At 42.3% G+C, this 20,238-nt stretch overlaps 1 protein-coding gene and 1 long non-coding RNA gene across 8 annotated transcripts in view; one reads left to right on the top strand and one right to left on the bottom strand.

Moving 5' to 3' along the window:
- The window catches only part of NUMB (numb homolog (Drosophila)), a 122,615-nt gene extending 103,429 nt beyond the window's left edge, over positions 1-19,186 (top strand). For 3 of the 7 annotated variants that reach the window (XM_014941712.1, XM_014941714.1, XM_014941718.1), the window contains 7 exons: positions 737-814; positions 6,310-6,384; positions 8,272-8,412; positions 9,849-10,050; positions 12,255-12,557; positions 14,360-14,509; positions 17,199-19,186. In XM_014941712.1, the coding sequence (XP_014797198.1) occupies positions 737-814; positions 6,310-6,384; positions 8,272-8,412; positions 9,849-10,050; positions 12,255-12,557; positions 14,360-14,509; positions 17,199-17,920 (1,671 nt within the window). In that variant the 3' untranslated portion in view covers positions 17,921-19,186. Of the gene's footprint in view, positions 1-736; positions 815-6,309; positions 6,385-8,271; positions 8,413-9,848; positions 10,051-12,254; positions 12,558-14,359; positions 14,510-15,359; positions 15,504-17,198 lie in introns of all 7 variants that reach the window. The other 4 variants (XM_014941719.1, XM_014941715.1, XM_014941717.1 and 1 more) reach the window with 4 other exon arrangements.
- On the bottom strand, positions 10,456-14,371 carry LOC106887929. The gene is made up of 2 exons (XR_001411997.1): positions 12,589-14,371; positions 10,456-11,887 (listed from the first exon to the last, which is right to left on the bottom strand). It is a non-coding gene; the product is annotated as an uncharacterized LOC106887929 (long non-coding RNA).
- Positions 19,187-20,238: the final 1,052 nt, after the last annotated feature.

Raw genomic sequence — 20,238 nt, 5'->3', positions numbered from 1 at the left:
ATCTCTTGGTATCTTTGCGCTTGCCTGACTGTTGCTGACCTTAAAGGGGTCTTGTTCAGCCTATCAACTCAGAGTTGTAGAATGAATATCTAGTATTTGTGTAAATATTGTATGAAGCCTTGGAAGGCTTTAGAGAGAGTGCAAGAGGAAGGGATCTCATTTGTGTTTTAGTTGTACGGTGTTGTACACGGTGAGATGAAATTCCTCAGTGTTCGGAGAAGACTGCATAAGATGTGAAGTGTAGGAGTAGCACCTAAACCAAAGCAACAAATGAATGGAATAAAATGAAGCAGTGTTTAGCCCTGCTTTATACGTGCTTCTCCAGCTTACAAAGCATTTGCTTTGGGAAAGAGCAATCAACAGAGAGCAAACTTGACTCTAATTCTGGAGTTACAACTTTGCATTTCACAAGAGCCCATACAGTATTTTAATTGTTTGACCACCATGTCTGCTGCCAAGTTTGGTTTATAACCTAACCAAAAGGGACTAAACAAGGGAGAGTGAAAATAAAGTAACCACTTTGCATGAAATTGGGGCTGAGGTTCTCTTCTTTCCACCAATTTCAGGGCAATAGCTTGTTAGAATTATGTGCGTGCCCTTTGATCTGCATTTTCTTGGGATTATTTTCACATTTGCCTGTCGCACCTTCTCATGGATAACTCTAAAACCCCCTTCCTTTCCCTCCAAACCCTATTCTTGTGTGTGCTTGTTGGTTTGAAAACCTGGGACATTTTAGCTACCTACAGTAATAGCGCTCGACTTGTCCCCCCTGTTCCTCCAGGAAAGGAAGTTCTTCAAAGGCTTCTTTGGAAAAGTAAGTTTAATGCCTCGTTTGTGCTTGCACTATAAGGAGTTACATCCCTGGTATAGCACTGCCATAAAATCAGGGTGTTGAGAGTCCCCTAATCCATTTCACAATATTTGCTTCCAAAACAGACTTGGAAATATATCGATCAAACAAAGAATATGGTTTAAAAAGCAACCTGAAACAGAAACTTAAATCTGTATGGACTGTATTGGAAATCCAGTGTTCTGAAGTGATTTGGGCTTCATGAAAGAAAAATGTGAATTTTCCTTTTTAAACCCTTAAATTTGCGTGGGCCTACATCACCTGGGCAAACACCGAGAGGAGTTGGGGTCTGTGCTTCATGATCAGCATTGATCACCACGCGTTGACCCAAATGTTAGCTCCGGCAGAAAGCAGGGTGCCTCCACATACCATCTCTTACGCCTTTCTTTTTTGAGCAGCAGTCCTATTTCAGCCATATATGAAGATTAGACCAGGCGTTTACCTACTATGTTTTTCTAATTGCAAGTCAAGTGTATAACTGAAAAATTCACTGTTTATATCGTTGCTCTTGTTTTCATGAGGGCAGTGTCTTAGGCGAGGAGAGAAGCATCTCTTTGTCCTTATTAAGAATGTGCTGTACTGGCAGCTGAGTGGTTTTATTCCTGCTGTCCACATCTCTGCAAGGTGGTGCGTGTAGAACTTTGAAAGAGCTCTCTCTCTTTTACCTCTCATCTGTTCCCTACCTCTGCATTTAAAATTCCTGTAAAACATTTTAATTTAGTTTTCGTATAGAGTTAATGTCAGATATGGCTTCTGAAGTATCTTGTTATAAAATGAACCTTGGCTCAAATAGAAATGAACAGGTTTGTTGCTTCTGTACATACAAAAATCTTTTGGAGCAAATTTGGTCACAGGTTTGTTTTGGCTCTATTTGGGAGTAAATAAAGTTGGTTTTTTTCACCTTTCACTCAGGTAGTGAGGCATGTCACAGAGAGACAGCTGTTTTCCCCAAATCAGGTTTCTTCCTATGAACTGGGAAAGCACACATCTAAAGTGTAGTGATAGTGAATGGCCAACGTACTGTGGGCGGGAGATCTGTCACATTAATCACATCATTCCTACAGGTGAGCAAACTTTAAGAGCTGGAATCTACAAAGAATGAAATGCTGCTTTACAATCTGAATTGCTAACTACTTACAATTTGTTTAAAACAAACAGAGAAAAAGCCCTACCTCATCCTCGTAAGATACGTTAGATTTCTTTCTGCTTGCTAGTATTAACTCATGTTAGGATAGATAAGAAAATAAAGATGTAAAAGGACAGAGCTTTGCATAGTACTTAAAAATCTGTCTTTGACTTTTTTATTAAATATGCCAGCTTCCCCATTACATCTTAGTGGCTTTTTTTTATCAAGTCCAGTACTTGGCCACAACCTTGTAGATTTGCTTGGCCTTTTATTATAATATCTTGCCAAAGAGGGACCTACTTCTGCTTCAGCCTGTGAAGTTATATTAGTTAGCACTGAAAGCACTTAAATCCATATATAGCCCCTCGGTGTCAGTGTGGCAGTGCCTTTATTACAGCTTTGACAGGCCAAATCTAGGGAAAAAACTGAAGGAAAAAAAAAAAGGGACAGCTGTTCTCTCTCTAATATTTGAGGAATACTAATAACTCTAATATCTTTTGGCTGTCTTATCTATAATTTTTCCACAGATGCCTTGCATGGGGATTAATATAATATTCCAAATTGCAGAGCTGCTTCAAATGCCCTACCAGCTTTCAAAAAGTCAGTCTAGACAGGTTTGCTTCTTTCCCTGTCCGTATTTTCTCCTCTAAAAGATAAATCTGATGGATTTCTGTCTGGAAATGTTCAGGTGTTCAGTATGGAAAATACCCTCTTTTCAGCGTTAAATAAAAAAGAGTCTGTTGATGGCTCCAGGTTGGGCTTCTGCAGTTTTACTTTATGTAGCGCATGCAATGTAACTGTCTTTTTAGGCAGCTCTTTATACTTTAAAATTTAAGCTTTTCTGCTATAATGAATAGTAGTACAGATTTGGTGATCTTTCTCACGTTTTGCTTCCATCAAGTGCAGGTATTTCTCATTATGCAATATTTTATACAGAGTCTGAAATGAAAGATTTTATTTTTATATACCTTAGGCTGCAGATATATTTTACAGCTGTAAGTCCCAGGACAGAATAAAATACGCAGAAAGACTAGAAGCAATTTACAAGTATTTAAAAAAATGCCTTATTGGACAACTTTAATTCTGCTCTAGTATCCTTAAAACTTTATTTTCTAGCTTACAGTGTAGGTCCTTATTATCTCCACATTCCTGTCTGCTCTAACAGTTAAATTATCATGACCTGCACCGTTGATTAGGAAATCACAGTGCATGGAAATGCACATTTCAGTATGTGCATTTCAGATTTAGTCCATTTCCTTTTTTCTTTTGTTTATGTGGATGCCCATCTCTGTCGGAGAGATTTCCCTTGTTCTGCTTTGTCTTCGGACCTTGTTGCCTCTCCCACCCTCCTGGAGACCTCTGAGGGCCCTGAAATTAGTCCAGATAACGAATCTTGCACTGGAGCAGGTTACTGGTCTCTGAAGAAATGCTGAGCAGCCAGGTTTCTGCTGGGGCTGACTCAGCACTGACAGATCAGGCTCCGGGGAGTCGGTGCCACACGTGGCTCCTCCAGCAATCCTGTCATCCAAAAGCTCTTGAATATGAAGACAGGCTATTGATACGGACGTCTAGACGAGTCCCTTGGTAGTAACATTTAAGACCACACTGTTCCAGTAGATATTGACCATTTGCTTTAAATACATTTGTTTGGAGTCACCTATACCTTTCAGTGTCCCTGCACTGGAGTTTGCTTCCCATGCAGTATCTTGCTTCTGGTCTGATCTTTGTCCAGTGGCTGCCAGGAGGGCAAACGCTCGTATCTACTTTGTAATCACAATATACTTGGCAATATCCCACCCATTACAGAGTAGTACTTTGATCTGTATAGCCAACATGAACTGATTTGGAAAAGTATGCTCCTTTATACATCCCTTGTAGACAGGGATAAGCTGAGGATTCAGTAGATGGGGAAAATCCACATGTTGCCCAACAATAGTAGCTGTGGATTTGGGACACAGACTGTAAGGGCCCACCCCTTCTAAGCGCTGCATCAACCATAAATCTAGAAGAAGGAGTTGGGAGATAAAAGTGTGTTTTCTTTTTCTCTTAGTGTAGCAAACCCGTGATTGGCTATCTTGCACAAGGACCTTTATGTTTCCAGGGGGAGAGGAGGACTTAGCCTTTTAGGCTTTTCGTTTTATTCTGAGAAACATGAAGTTCTATGTCTTAGCTATTTCTAAATCCTCGTTTGGTAAAATAGCAGGTGAGGAGTAGCTCTGCTGAAGATCAGTACTGCTTTATGAAGTACCCAGCTCAGTTAAACTTGTTTAATACAAACTTCAGGAACCGTTCACTCTTTCTGCAGAAACAAGGTTTTTATTGTTTGCTGGGGAAAGACATGGATCTCAGTTTCCAGTGATGGTAATCTAAACCAAACAGTTACCTGCAGGCATTGTCTTATCTTCATTGATTGTATTTGCTTGGAATAGAGATTTTAAGACTATTAACAGCTTATAGGAAACTGGTGCTTCTTTTTAAAACAGTTCAAGGAGACAGACCTCTACAAACCACTTGTTTGGGGGATTAATAAGGACTTTAATGCTATGGAAGCTGGCTGAGCATTGAAAATACAGGCTATATTTTGAGGGTATCAATATTTACTGCCTTTTAACAGTAAAACGTATAAGTGACTTTTACATGCTGCAATACTTTTTTTTTACATGTATGATGGTAAATTTAATTACATCTTCCTTTGTGAATTATACTCTTTCCATGAAGGAATTCCAGAATCTGACAGTTTTACTTTAAACCTTCTTTGGGGTAACCAGCAGGCTGAGGGACATTTAGAAACTTGCTTCTGTAAGCAATTCTCCATAGCTTGCTTTCATGCTGTGCTTATTTTCTCTCTCTTTTAATCACTCTTCCGTACAAGTCAGTGCCATTCTCTGTTCTCACCAAGCTTTTTGAAAATGCTCTGGTTGTCATTGCTGCTTCCGAAATTGGGACAGTTCCTCCCCCAAAACAAACAGAAGTCCTGCCAGGCCCTTTTTCTTCACAGTTACTGCTTTCTCTGAGAATGAAACCAATGTGATCTAACAGGAGACTTTTCACTCCAAGGTATTTCATCCCTGCAGCATTAAAATTGATGTTGCAGACTTGGAAGATGTGGTAGCTTATGCCAGAATGAGTCCTTGCTCCATTACTTGCCATATAAATATAGATAATACACATCTGCAATGAACTATTAAAAAAAAAAAAAAAAAAATTGCAATTCTTGCATGAAGCCATTAGCTGATAGCCCCTCATCTTGTTTTGTTGTTGTTGCTCTCTTCACTCCCCACAGTGGTCTGTGCTGGGTGCCATTAGCAGCCACAAACTATGTAAACCCAGCGCTTCAAAAAAAGTTATAGGGAGAAGAGTTTATTAGCTGGCTTAAAGTATGGTGCTTGGGAATTAAATCAGCACATTTAAAAAAAAAAAAAAAGAAGATTATTTTGCTAGTAGTATTGCTCCGTAACAACCAGTAAAATAATGTTGACATCTTGTACCTATTTTCTGTTCAATTAATTAGTTTCTGAAGAATATTGTGTCAATTGTTTATACTGTTTTCTGTAACTTTCCCTTAAAAAGTAAACAGTCTAGAAGGAATCTGTAGTTTAAGTGACTCCAGAGGAGGAGCCCTCAGCTGGTGGCAGCTCAGGGTTCCTACAGCCGGACCTTGGCCAAAAGCCAGGCGGCTCCTGGGCCTCTCGCACACCGCTGCTTCCCCACATACACACCAATGGTTAAGAAACCCTGTGTTTCTGCTTCTCTTCCAAAACGTGACACTTAGCTCTTGATAAAACATGTCTGGATGATTGATCTTAGCATTACGCTCATAACACAATAACTGATGATTTTTTTGGGTGCTTTTAACACTGGTTTAAGGTGATGCCGTGATTCTGCCATGCGGCTATTGGGGCAGAGGGTAGGGCTGGTGGAAATACCAGGTAAGAATTTTCCTATGTTTAAACTTGTGCTAAAGAAGCTACCCGTGGTGTAACTCCTTATGAATTAGTGTTTTCTGACTCTTTAGTGGAATTCTTCACCCACCTGGTCAGTCTTGATTTCTTTACTGTCAGTGGACGTACACCCTGTTTTCGCCTCCACCCGTCCTTTGCCCTCTCCCCGTCCCCACGACGTGCTGTTTCTGGAATACTGGCTTTGGCTTGGTTCTCTGAATGTTTTGCAACTTGGACTGAGTATCTGGCTTTGGGCACCCTACTGACCGTGGACTTCATCTACACTTACTGTTATGGTTCTTGGAAAGGGGAAGCGGGTGGCAGCCTGATGCTGTTGGCATAAAACTGTTCTTTTTTTTTTCTTTCCTTTTTTTTTTGTCTTTTTTTGAAAGTCCGGGAAGAAAGCCGTTAAAGCAGTCCTGTGGGTTTCGGCGGACGGACTCCGAGTTGTAGATGAGAAAACAAAGGTTAGATTTCCCTGGAAAAAAGTTGTTAATCTTTCTATAATAATGTATGTGCTACAACTTTAAACGGACACCAATCTTTATGTTATTGCAAATGTTGGCATTTGAAAGGAAGACTGAAGTGTGTGATTAGCTTAATCATTTTGTGCTTTGTAAACATGTGTATTCCTGCTGATTTTTTTTCTCTGATTAATTTCACACTATTCTCACGACACGCTCCATAAAATGTGTCAGGTAGCACAAGTGTGAGCTATTTTTTGTTGCCTTTACCAGAAGAACTCTCTTTTTTTCTGATAAGCTGTGTTGGTGTTGAACTAGGAGAGTCCCTTGGCTTTGTTCTGCATCGCTGCAGAAGGCTGCTATAAGAAGACATGAGCAATCTCATGTTAATCAATACAATTTTCAGTGTATCCAAATCCCAGAATGGGTCTGGATGAACGAGAGCTAGTTTCCAAAAATGTAATGAACATAGTAAATGAAATAGAGGGGTTATGCCTTCAGACTCAAACTAAATAGTAACTGAGTATCAAATTAGATAATTTCTAATTCTAATGTCTAAGCTGTGGTTGCGAAGTGGAAGACTAATGTATTCGTGGCATCCTTCTAGATTGTTTTATTATTTTTTTTAATTGTGAAATAGCACAGTATATACCACCAAGACCCCTGTGTGCAAGTAATAGCAAGTGATTCTTGGTTTTATCTAGATGTGGGCCATTAGAAAGAAGAGCTTTAGACTTGCCTCTATAAGCGTATTAGTATTTTAAAAGATGGCATCAGAACACTTCTTACTCTCATTAGTCTGAAATGAATTCATTTTATACTCATGTCATTTAACCCATTGTCAACCTAAAAGATGATTTCTGCCAGCCAACGCTGAGAAGCAGGCAGAGATAACGTATCCCTCTGCGGTGCAGCTCCGGTCACGTACCTGCTCTGTGGCCAGACTCTCTGGGGCTGCTGTTATGGTATCGCTCATCAGCGCTACAGTTACTGTCTCTTAACAATTCAGTTTCTAATACAAACATACCTACGTAGGTGAATTCGGTCTACTGATTGCCTCGTTTAAAAATAATAATACATGTGTTATTTTTAGAAATGCTACTGCGCAATATATCTAACCTTTTAAAATTGAATTTTAATAAGTTGTGCAGGCCCTGGAGGAAATTAAAAGTATAGGCTTTAAAAAGAGAATATACTATTGCCTCCTGGTGGTTGATGACATTAGCACAGGTGCCAAGTACTAACCACCAACTCAAAGGAACAATTTAAAAAAAAAAAAAAAAGGAAAAATAATTTTTAATGAAGATAGCATAGTGGTTGAACTATACTGTTTCCTTTTTAGAAACACCTCTCCCATCAACCTTTGGGAACAAATCAGGGCCGTTTGGTACTACCAGCGCTGCTGGTGCTTTTCCATTGCATCCCTCTTAGCTAATTGGCAGATCAGCTTTTGATTGTTGTGCAGCAGCTGCTAGACCTTTTCACACTCACAGACCTCTCCCATAAGTTTCAGCCTTGTGTTTTAACCACAGTAAAGATTGTTTTGATTGCAAGACTACTGGAGCTGCTGTAAACATAAAATAAAACAGAAATGTGAGCTCCATAGTCTAGAGGAGAGATCTTAGGAGTTGTTTGTCCATCTAGATTCTTAAGTGGTGCTTCTTCCGAAGGTGGCTGGTGGAAAATATCATCTGTCCTTTTTGTTTCATACTGGGAATAGATTCTGAATGGTGAATTCATTGACAGATAATTACAGCCCCATGAGGTTATCTTCTTGTTAGTATAACTCGTCTTCTTGCAGTTAACACTGAAAATGACTTGTTCAGGTGTTTCTCCATGTTTCCTCACATGTTTCCTTTTATTGTGGGGGTGGGGATTTTTTCCCTCTAGGATCTTATAGTTGATCAGACAATAGAGAAGGTTTCTTTCTGCGCACCAGACAGGAACTTTGACCGGGCATTCTCATACATCTGTCGCGATGGCACGACGAGACGCTGGATTTGCCACTGCTTTATGGCTGTCAAGGACACGGTAAGTTTAATATGGTGTGTATCCAACTCCTCTAGTTGGAAGTTGGGATTGGAAAAATTAACTATCTAGAACACTGCAATATGTTTTGACTTCAGCTAAAATATCTTTGTAATCTGAATTATTTGCCATCCCTCTGTGGTGTCGTCTTGTGGAGAGAAATGGTGCCCAGCATGTGTATAAATGGAATGCAGTCAGCCTCAGATATCTCTAGCAGAAGGGAACTACTCTTCTAAAAATAGGCAGAAGATATTCTCATCTGAAAACGTATACAGCCAAAAACTGAAACAGCAATGACAGTTTTTTCCAGGATAAAATCATAGTGAGTAAATACAGACTGGTTATGAATGCAGCCTCTTGTATGCGAATGTTGTCTTGAATAGAAAGTCATCTGAATGTTAAGAGATGAAGCTAAACTGAATTAAATTAGCATTCTGTTTGCTTTGAAATGATAGAGATTTTTCCAGTAGAAGGTTTGAAAGTAAGTTACCTCTATCAGTCTCTTGCCATGTAGACTTAAGTAAGTTATTCAACTCCCTGATGTGGCCTTTTCCTTTTTCTGCTTTGTGTTGGATCCTGCCTGTATTACACAAAGCACTTGAAACCTCATGCAAATTCATTGTGTGAGCCCCACATAGCTGCACGTTCAGAGCAATTGTACTCGGCAATTTATCATTTTTCTTTAAAGAGAAATTCCCGGTTAAACTTACTTTAGAGCTGGAGCATTTCTGTTTTTCACTTACTGATTATAACAGCTGAGTTGAGGTAGTGGTAGTTCTGGCACCTCTGACTCAGCTGTAGCTGCTGTGTCAGCTGGATGCTGGGCTCCCTCCGACTTGAATTCCCTTTCCTTATTGCAGTTACTGGACAGTGGATCCCTGTAACCTCACTGGTTAATAATGGAAGTGCTTTTCAGCAGGCACTCTTAATACTAACTTGTGCAGTTGGTCAGGGCCAGTAAGAGGTGTAAGTAATCACCATTGTACTCTTAATTTTCATGCTTGCACACAACTGTCGTGTCTCCCTGAGCCCTCGGTGAACTTTCTCCTTCTGAGAACAGCACTTCTCTGTCCTTCAGGACTTACACCTGCTTAAGACGTCTTCACAAGCGTTTCTTTGTGCACAAACGTATCCAGAGGCAGGGGATCCATCCGTGCAGGCTCGTTATTGCACCAGCATCCTGGATGAACTAAAGAGATATCCCACAATCTCTTTCATTTCTGAGTGGCCTTCTTGAACACTGTTTGTGCATTAGTTGTTGGGAACCTTTATGTACCAGGTTTAATTTTAGAGCCAGACAAAAGGTGGCCAATTACAGTAGTTCTCTTGAATGCTTTAATTAGACTCCTCTTGTAAAGGCAGGCTATCACTTTGCCATGCTTGAAGCACATGTATGTTTCTGTTCCGGTTACCATATGACGCGACGTTGTCTTCTACAGGGGGAAAGGTTGAGTCACGCCGTGGGCTGTGCGTTCGCAGCGTGCCTGGAGCGAAAGCAGAAGCGGGAGAAGGAGTGTGGAGTGACTGCCACCTTCGATGCCAGCAGAACCACCTTCACCAGAGAGGGGTCGTTCAGGGTCACTACAGCTACTGAACAAGCGGAGCGAGAGGAAATCATGAGACAGATGCCGGATGCTAAAGGTACGGGCTGGGACTTACACCATCACCCAGAGCGAGCAACACCAGCGCTGAGGTCAGTCGGAGCCCGGGCAAGGATTGAGGCTCAGCGTCCTTGCTGCGTTCCCTCTCTGTGTCAGTATTATCCTAATTCCCTGATGCTTGTCACTTCATAAGGTGAAAATGCTCCCAGATTCACTCGTAGCGTGTTTTCCCACATTTCCTCTAGAAACAGCACAGGTGGCTTCGTGTGTGAAAGCTGCTCCTGCGTTGGGTTGTCATCCTGCTTCATAGCAGAGGTCACTGTAGGTGTACTGCACTAAAAGGCCTGATTAGAAAACGTTATAAAAATATAACAAGTTTGGCAGACATAAAGTAATCCTCTTTCTAGGCTAAAGCTTATGGTAAATAAACAGAAAACTGTAGGCATTTTTCTTAGAAAATAATGTATTTTTATTTTTAAGGTAGGTTACAACATGTACGTATAGAGTCGTATTGTATGAGGAAAGAACAGATCAATCACCGGGGGCTTTCTAAAAAAAAACAAACCAAAACAACAACTCCCAATAAAACACGTAACTCTTGCACTGTTAATTACATTCAAAATTAGTAACTAACTGATTTGAGAGGAGTTAGTTTTTACATCTTAGACATTTAAAATGCCATTTAATGTGTAATGAAATTCAAGTGAAAGTAGAACTTCTTACCCCACTTTTATTACAAGTAGTGGAGTTCTACAACTAATAAAAAATAAGTATTATAAATATTGTTCACAGCCCTCTTTCCAGTGGAGCTGAACTTTTGTTTCAGAGGGTTCCACGGCAAGTTTTATGCTGCCACTCGATTGCAAAACTTTAATCTTTGTTTTCATCATCCATCTGCTTGTTCCCATACGTTAGTTTTAGAATGTGCTAAATGAAGCTTAAACACAAGGCCTTTGTTACTGGAGGGCATGAGTCAAAGTCTTGACTCAATGAAGGTGTGTGAAATCCTTTCCAAGAAAGACTGATTAGAAAAGTTTCACTTGAACGAGCAGCTGCAACTCATGGGTACTGAAGCTTGCAAGACAACATAATTAGTTGCTCCTACCATTCCAGCTCCTCAGAAACCTCTAGTGTGACTCCTCTCTTGCTGGACTTCTAGTTATTCCATTGATGTGCCAACAAAATAAAAAAGTCATTGTTTTTCCTGAAACATTAGGAAAGCAACACAGGTAAAATAAGAGTTCGCATGGATGGCGAGATTTCCCCTTCTGCTGCGTTGATGACCTGTGTTTATTGCCCCCAAAGCCAATTCACTTATGAGATGAGTGAGTTTTCCTAGACATGGAAAGTTCCCTGTTGTTTTTCTAATCATAACTGTTACCATTTACACTGGGCTTAATCCAACATTTCTAGTGCTAGGCCTGGGTGACAGAAGCACCGCAGTGCTGTGCAGAGCCCTGCAAGGTGAAGCAGCTGACTTTAAGTTGGAGGAGCTTCCAGTGCAAGTAACTAGTGACTGGGTGGTAGCCCTGCAGCTAAATTCAGTTAAAGAAATGACAGGGGAACTCACTGTGAACGTGGCTGGTGTGAGCAGGGGCTGTCAGCTCGCAGGATCTGCCTCGCAGCGCTTCCATCTACCTGTAATGTATTTCCTGGGGGAGCTGCAGCCGGAGCACTAAATGCAGCGTAACCTGTTCAGTGCTGCTGCTGCCCTTGGCCTGCTGGAGCTTCTGCGCTGTGTCTGGCTGCTGCTGCTGGTTCTGCAGGGGTGGGAGGGGGGCTTTTAAAAGAAGGTCCTAGGGCTGGGTTCTCTTCCCTGCTGCTGCTGAGCCATGCTGCTCTCAGTAACCTGGTACAGTCCTGTAGTAATATTTGGGCTGTAGGTTTTAAGAGGCAAAGTAGGTCTCAATACAATACACTTTTTAGTCTTAGTCATAAACGAATTGCAAGTATTTCTAGAGCTGGGTCTCGGGAATAGCTAGAAAGAATACCTTTATAAGGCCATCATTTTTATGAAGTGACTAGCCTTAGTAAGCTTTGCTTTGGAGACTGGATGTGCGTAAAGTGACATGGTGAGGACAAAGAAGAAGAAATTATTCTTCTACTGTGATATTAGAAACTCATTTGGAAGACTACTAGTTATGCAAATTCCTGCAATTTCTTTTTTCAAAACAAATGGGAGTAGGGGCAGGCAATTGAACGCTACTTTGCTTTACTTTTCTAACCTCACCGTATTTCCTCCAGCAGTTGAACCAGAAGTGAAAACAGTAGCACCAGGTGCTGCACCAAACAATACTGCCCCCTCTTCTGGCTCACCAACCTCTCCTACTGCTGAAGCTGCTGCCTCTCTGGATAAAGAAATGAGCAATCCCCACGCTATCCCCCGGAGGCATGCCCCTATAGAACAGCTTGCCAGGCAAGGGTCTTTCAGGGGCTTCCCTGCCCTGAGCCAAAAGATGTCTCCTTTTAAACGCCAGTTGTCTTTGCGAATAAATGAGCTGCCTTCAACAGTGCAAAGGAAGACCGATTTCCCCATGAAAAACTCAGGTAAAGCCAAATGGTTCCAGTGAAACATTACCTTAAATTGTCTCTTCCTCCTTTCCTTCTCTGTGGCTTGAAATAACTCCTTGTTTTCTAGTAAATTCTTCTTCCTGCCTCATGTGGGTCACTTCTTGTGGACAAACATCACCAAATTCTGCTTTGGGAATAGGCGAGGCAGTATTCACAAGCAGAAGGCAGCACTCCTAATCACTCTCTGAAATACTGGAGCACAGCTTGAAGTGCTGCAGGAATTGGGTGTTGGTGAATTAGTAGGTGCAGGTTCCCTCTGAGTCACGGAACCAGTTCCTCCACTTAATGCCAGGGCATCTCCAGAGACAAATCCCTCCCAGGCCTTAATTGCTTGTCATGGGATCATGTGATGCTTTTCTGCAGTCTGTCCTTCTGCCTGTCTGAATTCTTCGTTTTGAGATCAATGAAATGGCTTTTCACCTTGCGTTAGCAGAAACGGTACTGTTCAGGTGGTGTACTGTACTGTATCAGCAATGCGTGGCACAGCTTTTAGATGACAGTAGTGGGGTTTTTCTAGCATCATCCCAAGGTAAATGCCTGGGGTGCTCGGTACCCCACGTAATGTCCTAGAATCCCCTTAGCCAGGTTGTCCTGCAGGCCAGCTGTGTGCTCACTTGGCAATAGAGCTGCTGTTAGTACCTTCCAAAGCTACTTCTAGCTTTAAAGTCAGAATTACCGTGGCAAAGGCAAAACCAACAGAAATACCCAGCCTGACTTCTCTTACAGTCCTTATTTGGTGACTTGTGCTTTAAGACCAGCACTGAGTTTATCAGTTTCATAGTAACAGTGCACTGCTCACTAGTGATGCTCACTGTGCACGCTGCAATCTGAGTTTTGTGATTCAGAACATTTCTGATGCATGTTCCCATGTGCTGCTGCCAGTGCTGCTTCCTGTCACACCACACGCGCCGTGTTGGAGTATCCCTCAAAGAATCAGGTTTTGGGCATGCTTTCCCATGAACTTTAGATATGGTGCATGTTGTGTCCTGATATCTTCTGTTTTTTATACTGTTTGTGCTTAATTGTGCCTGCTTATGCCAGTTCTGTGCAATGAAGGACTGATGATCAGTACTTCCGCAAAGCAGTGCAATTAATAATAATGAGAACATCTGGTAAGTCGGCAGTTTTACTCCAAATGTTACTTTATCCACATTATACTGATACTTGGTATAAAACTGAGTGTCTATTTTATTTGAGCATTCAGCTTTTGCTTTTCATAATTCTCCCACAGGAGGTAGGGATTTCAGCTACTGCTGAACTGGAGCAATCCACGTTCTAACTCCAGACCTGACTTGCCACTGCACGCTGCTGTCAGCACATCTAAACTCATCCAGTTACTGTGGAAGTGTGTTGTTGGAACACTTAGATCTATCAGAAGTATTTTCATTTTGCAGAGTGCCAGATCTGAGCGCCAAATCCTTGATATGTTTAGCACTTTAATACTGAAAGATTTAGATCTCTACTAAAGCTATGGAAAACCTTTTATTTTCTGAAATGAACATCCTCTTACATTGACCCAGAGAAGCAGTAATAACCGACTTTAAATCTGGAACGCTGATCTCCTTACCCTCTTGACTTAGTCATAAAATACACTAATGTGGTGTTCTATTTCAGGCCAGGTCTTCAACACCGATTTTAAAAAAAGCTGTCATGCAAATCAGTAGCAGGAACATCTAGGACACAAGGGAACTAATTATATTTCAATTTCACATTGGTATTTGTAAGTTGTTTCTCTATCCTTTAAACTTCCCACTTAATGAATTTTGTTTACCTTTTAGTCCCAGAGGTGGAAGGGGAAACGGACAGCATCAGCGCCCTGTGCTCTCAAATCACCAGTGCTTTCAGCACACCCTCAGAAGATCCTTTCTCCTCGGCCCCCATGACAAAACCAGTGACAGTAGTCGCACCACAGTCTCCTGCCTTTCAAGGTTTGTGTCTTCTTTGCCTGCTGTGGTCATGCTGGATGAGACTTGAATGCGTATCATGTTGCCTTCCAGTAACACGTGGTCTTAATTTCATGTGCAAGTCCTGTTATCAGTACTTTGGGGGAATGCATCCTGCTTTACTCATCTTGTATGTTTAGTTTTTGTGGTTTTGTTTCTAACAAAAAGCTCATGCACCTACCACACGATAGTTACCTGTAAAAGGGACTGGCTTTGAGATAATGGCTATTTTTAACATTCGGCTCCTGAGCTGCAAAAACTTTAACAAGTGTGTGTCATGGGAGCCAAATCCCTTAAGGGAAGAGATTTTGTGCCACCACATGATTACTATTTTTCACACAAACTCTTAGATAAGTTGTGGAGAGATGCCAACTATAGAACTCAGAGCAGCCTCTAATCTTCATTTCACTGATACGTTTTTATACAAATTGTGTGAAAAAAAGAACCTCTCCTTGTTAAATGCAGTTATTGCTACTTTACATCTAAAATCTGTTCTTCTCTCAAATCTAAAATTAATCATACAGTAACTTCTGGTGAGCCATATCTCTTTGCTATAAAAACAAATTTAACTCCAGTCAGTCATCAGAACTCAAGATCTCATCAAATACATAAAAAGTCCCCCATCCCACAGTTCTGTTAACAAGCGTTGGCTTGGCGAGATGGAATTTACTCGCTTTATCAACTGTCAGCCCAATTTGGTTAATTTACCCAAACTGCTGTCATGTGGAAGGGTCTAAAATTGTTGTGTGTTGGTAGGTACGCCATGGCCCACTAATGCTCCACGCGCATGCCTTGCATGAATTAATGGCGCTGCTGTTGTCTGCTCCCATTTTAGTCAATGGCACTGCCTCTGCCTTGTGTGTGCTTCCTGCTAACCCACCCCAAGCTGCTGCAGTCCCCGCAGCTACGCCAGTTCGGGAAACCAATCCCTGGGCTCATGCTCCTGCTGCTAACACTGGAGCTGCAGCCGTGGTCGCCGGTAAGATTGGAATTGGATCCGGTGCGTTGCTGTGAGAGCTTGGATCAAAAGCCTAATGGAGCCCCTGAGACAATTGTCAAGGCCACTTAATGGCAAGTGGAAGGAACACGAACAAAAGCTGGAAGTAGTAGCCTTTTGCAGGAGTGGATGGAGGGAAGCGATGAACTCGGTGGTTCTGGGTCTATAAGCTGGACTGATCCTTGTTTTGGCAGCATTTTAGAGAACACAGTGCTGAAAAAGGAAGTAATGAGATAGTGTGTGTCTGGGGGCGAAGGGGAAAGAATCTCTGTGTGTACCCAAAGTAATTTTTGTGTGTTCTTTCCACTAACATACATAAGGAGAGATTAAGTGAGTTCCTTAAGGGGTTTAGAGGTTTGTTTCTTCTGTTTAATAAGTTTAGTCTGTCCCTCTAGCCCATGTCTATACAAGTTATAGATCATGTAAGGTAGTACTTGAAATGGCTGTCACCCCTATGGTACACATATGCTAGTAGGCTACCATCAAACTGACATCATTCCCTGGTATAAATTCAACTCTAAAAGAGAAATTTGCTATTGAAATGGTAAGTTCTATTTGGCCTTGTAAGGGTACCAGGCCCATTTTCACTAAGTCTTCCCCCATGAGAGAGACTCTAAGCTCTGACTCCAACAGTTCCCACTGTGAAAACAACAGTAAACAAATCTTTAGGTTTAATTAGATCTAGGCTGAAAGGAGACTATTGAGCAGTAATGATTTCCCACTTCTCCAAACCGCCAAATAACGCATGGATTGCAGAGCCATCTCTGGCATTCCTGCTTGCTTTTCTCATCACATTGGAAACACGGTGGGGCCCTTAGGGAGGGAAAACTATAGGGAGAAGGAAAACCAGAATTCAGCTGGTGGGACAGAGTTTGAAACTGTGGGAGAAATGGAAACAATGGTGGGTTTTTTTAATTATTGAAGATAAATGGGTTAAAATTAGAGCTGGTTTTATAGAAGAAAAGTCTGAAATGCTAAGTGTTGAACATTGGAATACAGTTTGAGAGTTTAACAGCCTGAGTTATGTATGAAGAGAGTAAGGGAAGAGAGAGTGAAGATGGAGGGAGAATATAAAGGAGTCATAGTAAGTACAGTTTACATCTATAGTAATTTGATTAGAGATATTGCCTTAAATTTGCCTGTATATCCTATATCATAGTGAGTGCTCACACTTCAGTGGGAATGGGGCAGAAAAACGAATGCTGTCTTGAACTCCCGGTACCACTACATGACTGTCCTTTAGCGGGTAAAGCCTTAATTTGGGAAACAGAGCAAGCAAGTCTTAAAAACAGTTTCTTAGAGCTCTGAGTTCTGAGACCCCCCCAGCCCTGAGATGTGCATTCACAAACGGATACTCCCCAGTTAGAGGAATTAGCGGTTATGGACTAGGTAAGGCCACTAAGTTATGAGTGCAGGTGGCATCTCTCCTGCTTGTCCTAAACTCTCAGGTGCCTGCTATGAAGAAAAAAAAGATAATTTTGCATTTTAGTGAAGAAACTCTTCTCTACCCCTTCTTGAGTACTATCTTCCTATAATAGAACAGTACCTTAAAGATGGTAGCAGTCTTGCAGCTGTGGAGGCCTGTGTGTTCTTGTGTACGTCCTCCAGCCTTTCTGACTGATGACAGGGGTAAGAGGGTGGGAGCCATCACTGACTGCCCCGTGCTTTCCTTCCCAGGCGCCGAGTGGAGCAGCAGCTCCTCAGCTGCGGCCTCGCCGAGTCTCTTCCAAGGAAATCACAGACGTACTCCCTCGGAGGCAGACCGCTGGTTGGAAGAGGTCTCAAAGACTGTCAGAGCCCAACAGCAGCCAACTCCAGCCCCGGCCCCGGCCCCAGCCCCGCAGCCGCTCCTCCAACCTCCTCCAGCAGCTTCCCAGACAGCCCCAGCCTTCCCAGTCAGCACCTTCATCGCTCCCCAGCCTGTGCCGGTGGGTGTGGTGCCGCCCATGCAGCCGGCCTTCATCCCGGCTCAGCCCTACGCCGTACCCAACGGGATGTCCTACGCGGCCCCCAGCGTACCTGTGGTGGGGATCACACCTTCCCAGATGGTGGCCAACGTCTTCGGTACGGCCAGCCACGCTCCGGCGGCCCATCCCCACCAGTCGCCCAGCCTCGTCAAACAGCAGACGTTCCCTCAGTACGAGAGCAACAGCGCTACGGGCAGCCCCTTCTTCAGCCCCCCCGCCCAGCACAACGGCTCGGCGGCTTTCAACGGGGTGGAGGGGGGCAAATGGGCCGCAGAGGACAAGCACTCGCAGCCCCCGGCCCCTGCGCCACAGGTAGACCCCTTCGAAGCACAGTGGGCAGCGCTGGAGAGCAAGGCCAAGCAGCGCACCAACCCCTCGCCGACCAACCCCTTCTCCAGCGATTTACAGAAGACATTTGAGATTGAACTTTAAGCAGTCCTTTGGGGGGAAGGGGGAGGGGGGTGTGGGTAAATTGTACATTAGAATAGAGGGATAAAGGGAGTGGAGGGGACTGTTTGTGATCGGTTTGCTTTGATAATCCCAAAGGTCCCTTCAAAAGAAAATGAGTTAGAAAGAGGGAGCGGTTACGGGGAGGATATAAACATACAGCGAATTTAACGTGCAGTTCTTCAAAGGAGTCCCGGCGCCACCCCAGGCTGCGTCCCCTCCTCGCCTGGAAAGCTGGAAGTCAAAACAGAGCAAAGAAAGGCACCCAGTCCCGGAGCCTGTTCTGCAGAAACACCCGTTATCTCACCAAAAGGAAGGCAGATTTTGTACTTGTGTCCTTCCGACGCCCTTCGAGTCCTGGACATTCCCCCTCAGGGAAAAAAAATGGGGTGGGGTGGGGGGGGGGTACGGAGGGGAGATTGTCACCTGCTTAGCAAAAGCTAGGTTTGTGGAAAAAGTTGAGCTTCCATTTTGAGTAACAAAGTGAATATTATATGTAAAGAATAAAGTAAAGCCAAAATCTTTATTTTTATGCATTTAGAATATTTTAAATAGTTGGATATTAAAAGCTGTATGAGTTGTAAGTAATCTTGCCAAAGGTTAAAAAAAAAGGGGGTTGGATGTAAGAAATTGTACATAAGATTGATTTATCTCTGATTCTTATTGTAAGTAATATCGGGGGGTGGGGTGGAAAAGGGGGCTCTAGCTTGTTCTTGTATCTGTTCATTGTAAGTAGCATATTGCAACAACAATCACAACCAGTAAGTCATTATATCGTAGTTTTAAATAAAGAAAATTAAAGAACAGTATTGTCATGGTTTGAAACCCATGGGGAAAATTTACTGTTTTTTTATCGGAATCAAGCTACTTATTATATATAGTATGGGTTTTTTTCCTTTCATGTATTGCTGCAGTTTCTTTGTCTTAATCTATTGGTTCTAACACTACTGTGACAACTTACTGTAATCATATCTACAGCCCGGGGCCGCCTGGGAAACCATTTTATGTTTGTCTGTCAATAGATCTTAGAGTTTTTTAACTTTGTTTTTATTTTTTTTCCCCACTGATTTTGTGAAACCTTGTGGTTAAGGCTGCAGCTGGTCCAGGTTCTGCCTCTGGTGACTTGTGAAAACCATCTCATTTTAACTTTACTTTTAAACTTTGGCCTTACAAGCAAATGTAAGTTATATATATTTGTACTGATGATTTATAATCTGCTTTAACAGAAATAAATGTTGGTGGTAGAAGCACTGTCTGTGAAAGCTTTCTTCTCCTCCCCCCACCACCGCTTCAGTTTTCAGCATTTGCCCTTCTCTGTATTTTTTCTGAGATGGATGTAGCCGAGCCCTGCTGCCCAACCTGGAAGCTTAGTGCTGGTGTGTTAACCCTCTTCCTTTTGCTCACCATGTTTGTTATTGCTTACCTTCAACTTTAAGACTTGCAAATATCCTTGTGACCCGAGCTCTGAAATGGAAGGCTTTACTGAAAGCATCAGACTCTGGGTTTGCAGCGCTGTAATTTCTAGCAATGAATATTTACATACAGACAAATATGAAGATACTAACATTCAAAAAGGAAAACTCTCTTTGGTTCTATTTCCCCTGCTACTAAAAGGAGTACACATGAGAAGACAGTGTATTTTCACTCCTTTTCTATTCTCCCAGTAAACTGATACCTGTGCTGTTAGTGTGTCTTTTTCTTACTGCATTTTTATGTGCACCACGTAGTCCCAGACAAGGGAAAGTCAGACTCTGTAATCTGAAGGGGAAGAAATGCTCCCTTTGTGTGACCCCAGCATCTGAGCTCGCCAGCAGTTTCCATTTCCAGGTCGAGTCTCAGTGACACGATCTAGAAAACTGGGGCTTTTTTTTTCTTTACAGGTTCTTACCAGTTTTCTGTAGGCTATGAATAGTAATGACCAACTCTCCATATGGTATTTGAGTTGGTACCAATGGTTTTTTCAGCTTTCAAAAAGCAAGTAAACACTTATAGACGTTTTTAACAGAATAAGCTATATATGCTTTCTTCCCTGTTAGGTCCCTGTCCTTCCCAGCAGTGCCCAAAGATCAGCTGAAAATAGCCCAGTGTAGCTACACCCTTCCCCTGGCCTGGAGATAACAGTAGAGGAGATACCACCTTCCTACAATCTATTGTTTAGGGAAGAAAATGAACATCTTGAGTCTCAAATCAAAAAAAGTAACCATTCAGTCAGGCCCATCAGTGGCACGACATCGAGGGGAAAGCTCCACTTGCCAAAGAAGAAATGCAAAAAGACCCTTTAATTAACTGTTACACTGATGACA

This window comes from Calidris pugnax, unplaced genomic scaffold (genome assembly GCF_001431845.1).
Source record: "Calidris pugnax isolate Ruff unplaced genomic scaffold, ASM143184v1 scaffold56, whole genome shotgun sequence".
NCBI lineage: Eukaryota > Metazoa > Chordata > Aves > Charadriiformes > Scolopacidae > Calidris > Calidris pugnax.
The sequence above is the reverse complement of the archived record's forward strand: the minus strand, read 5'-3'. Positions and strand labels throughout refer to the sequence as shown.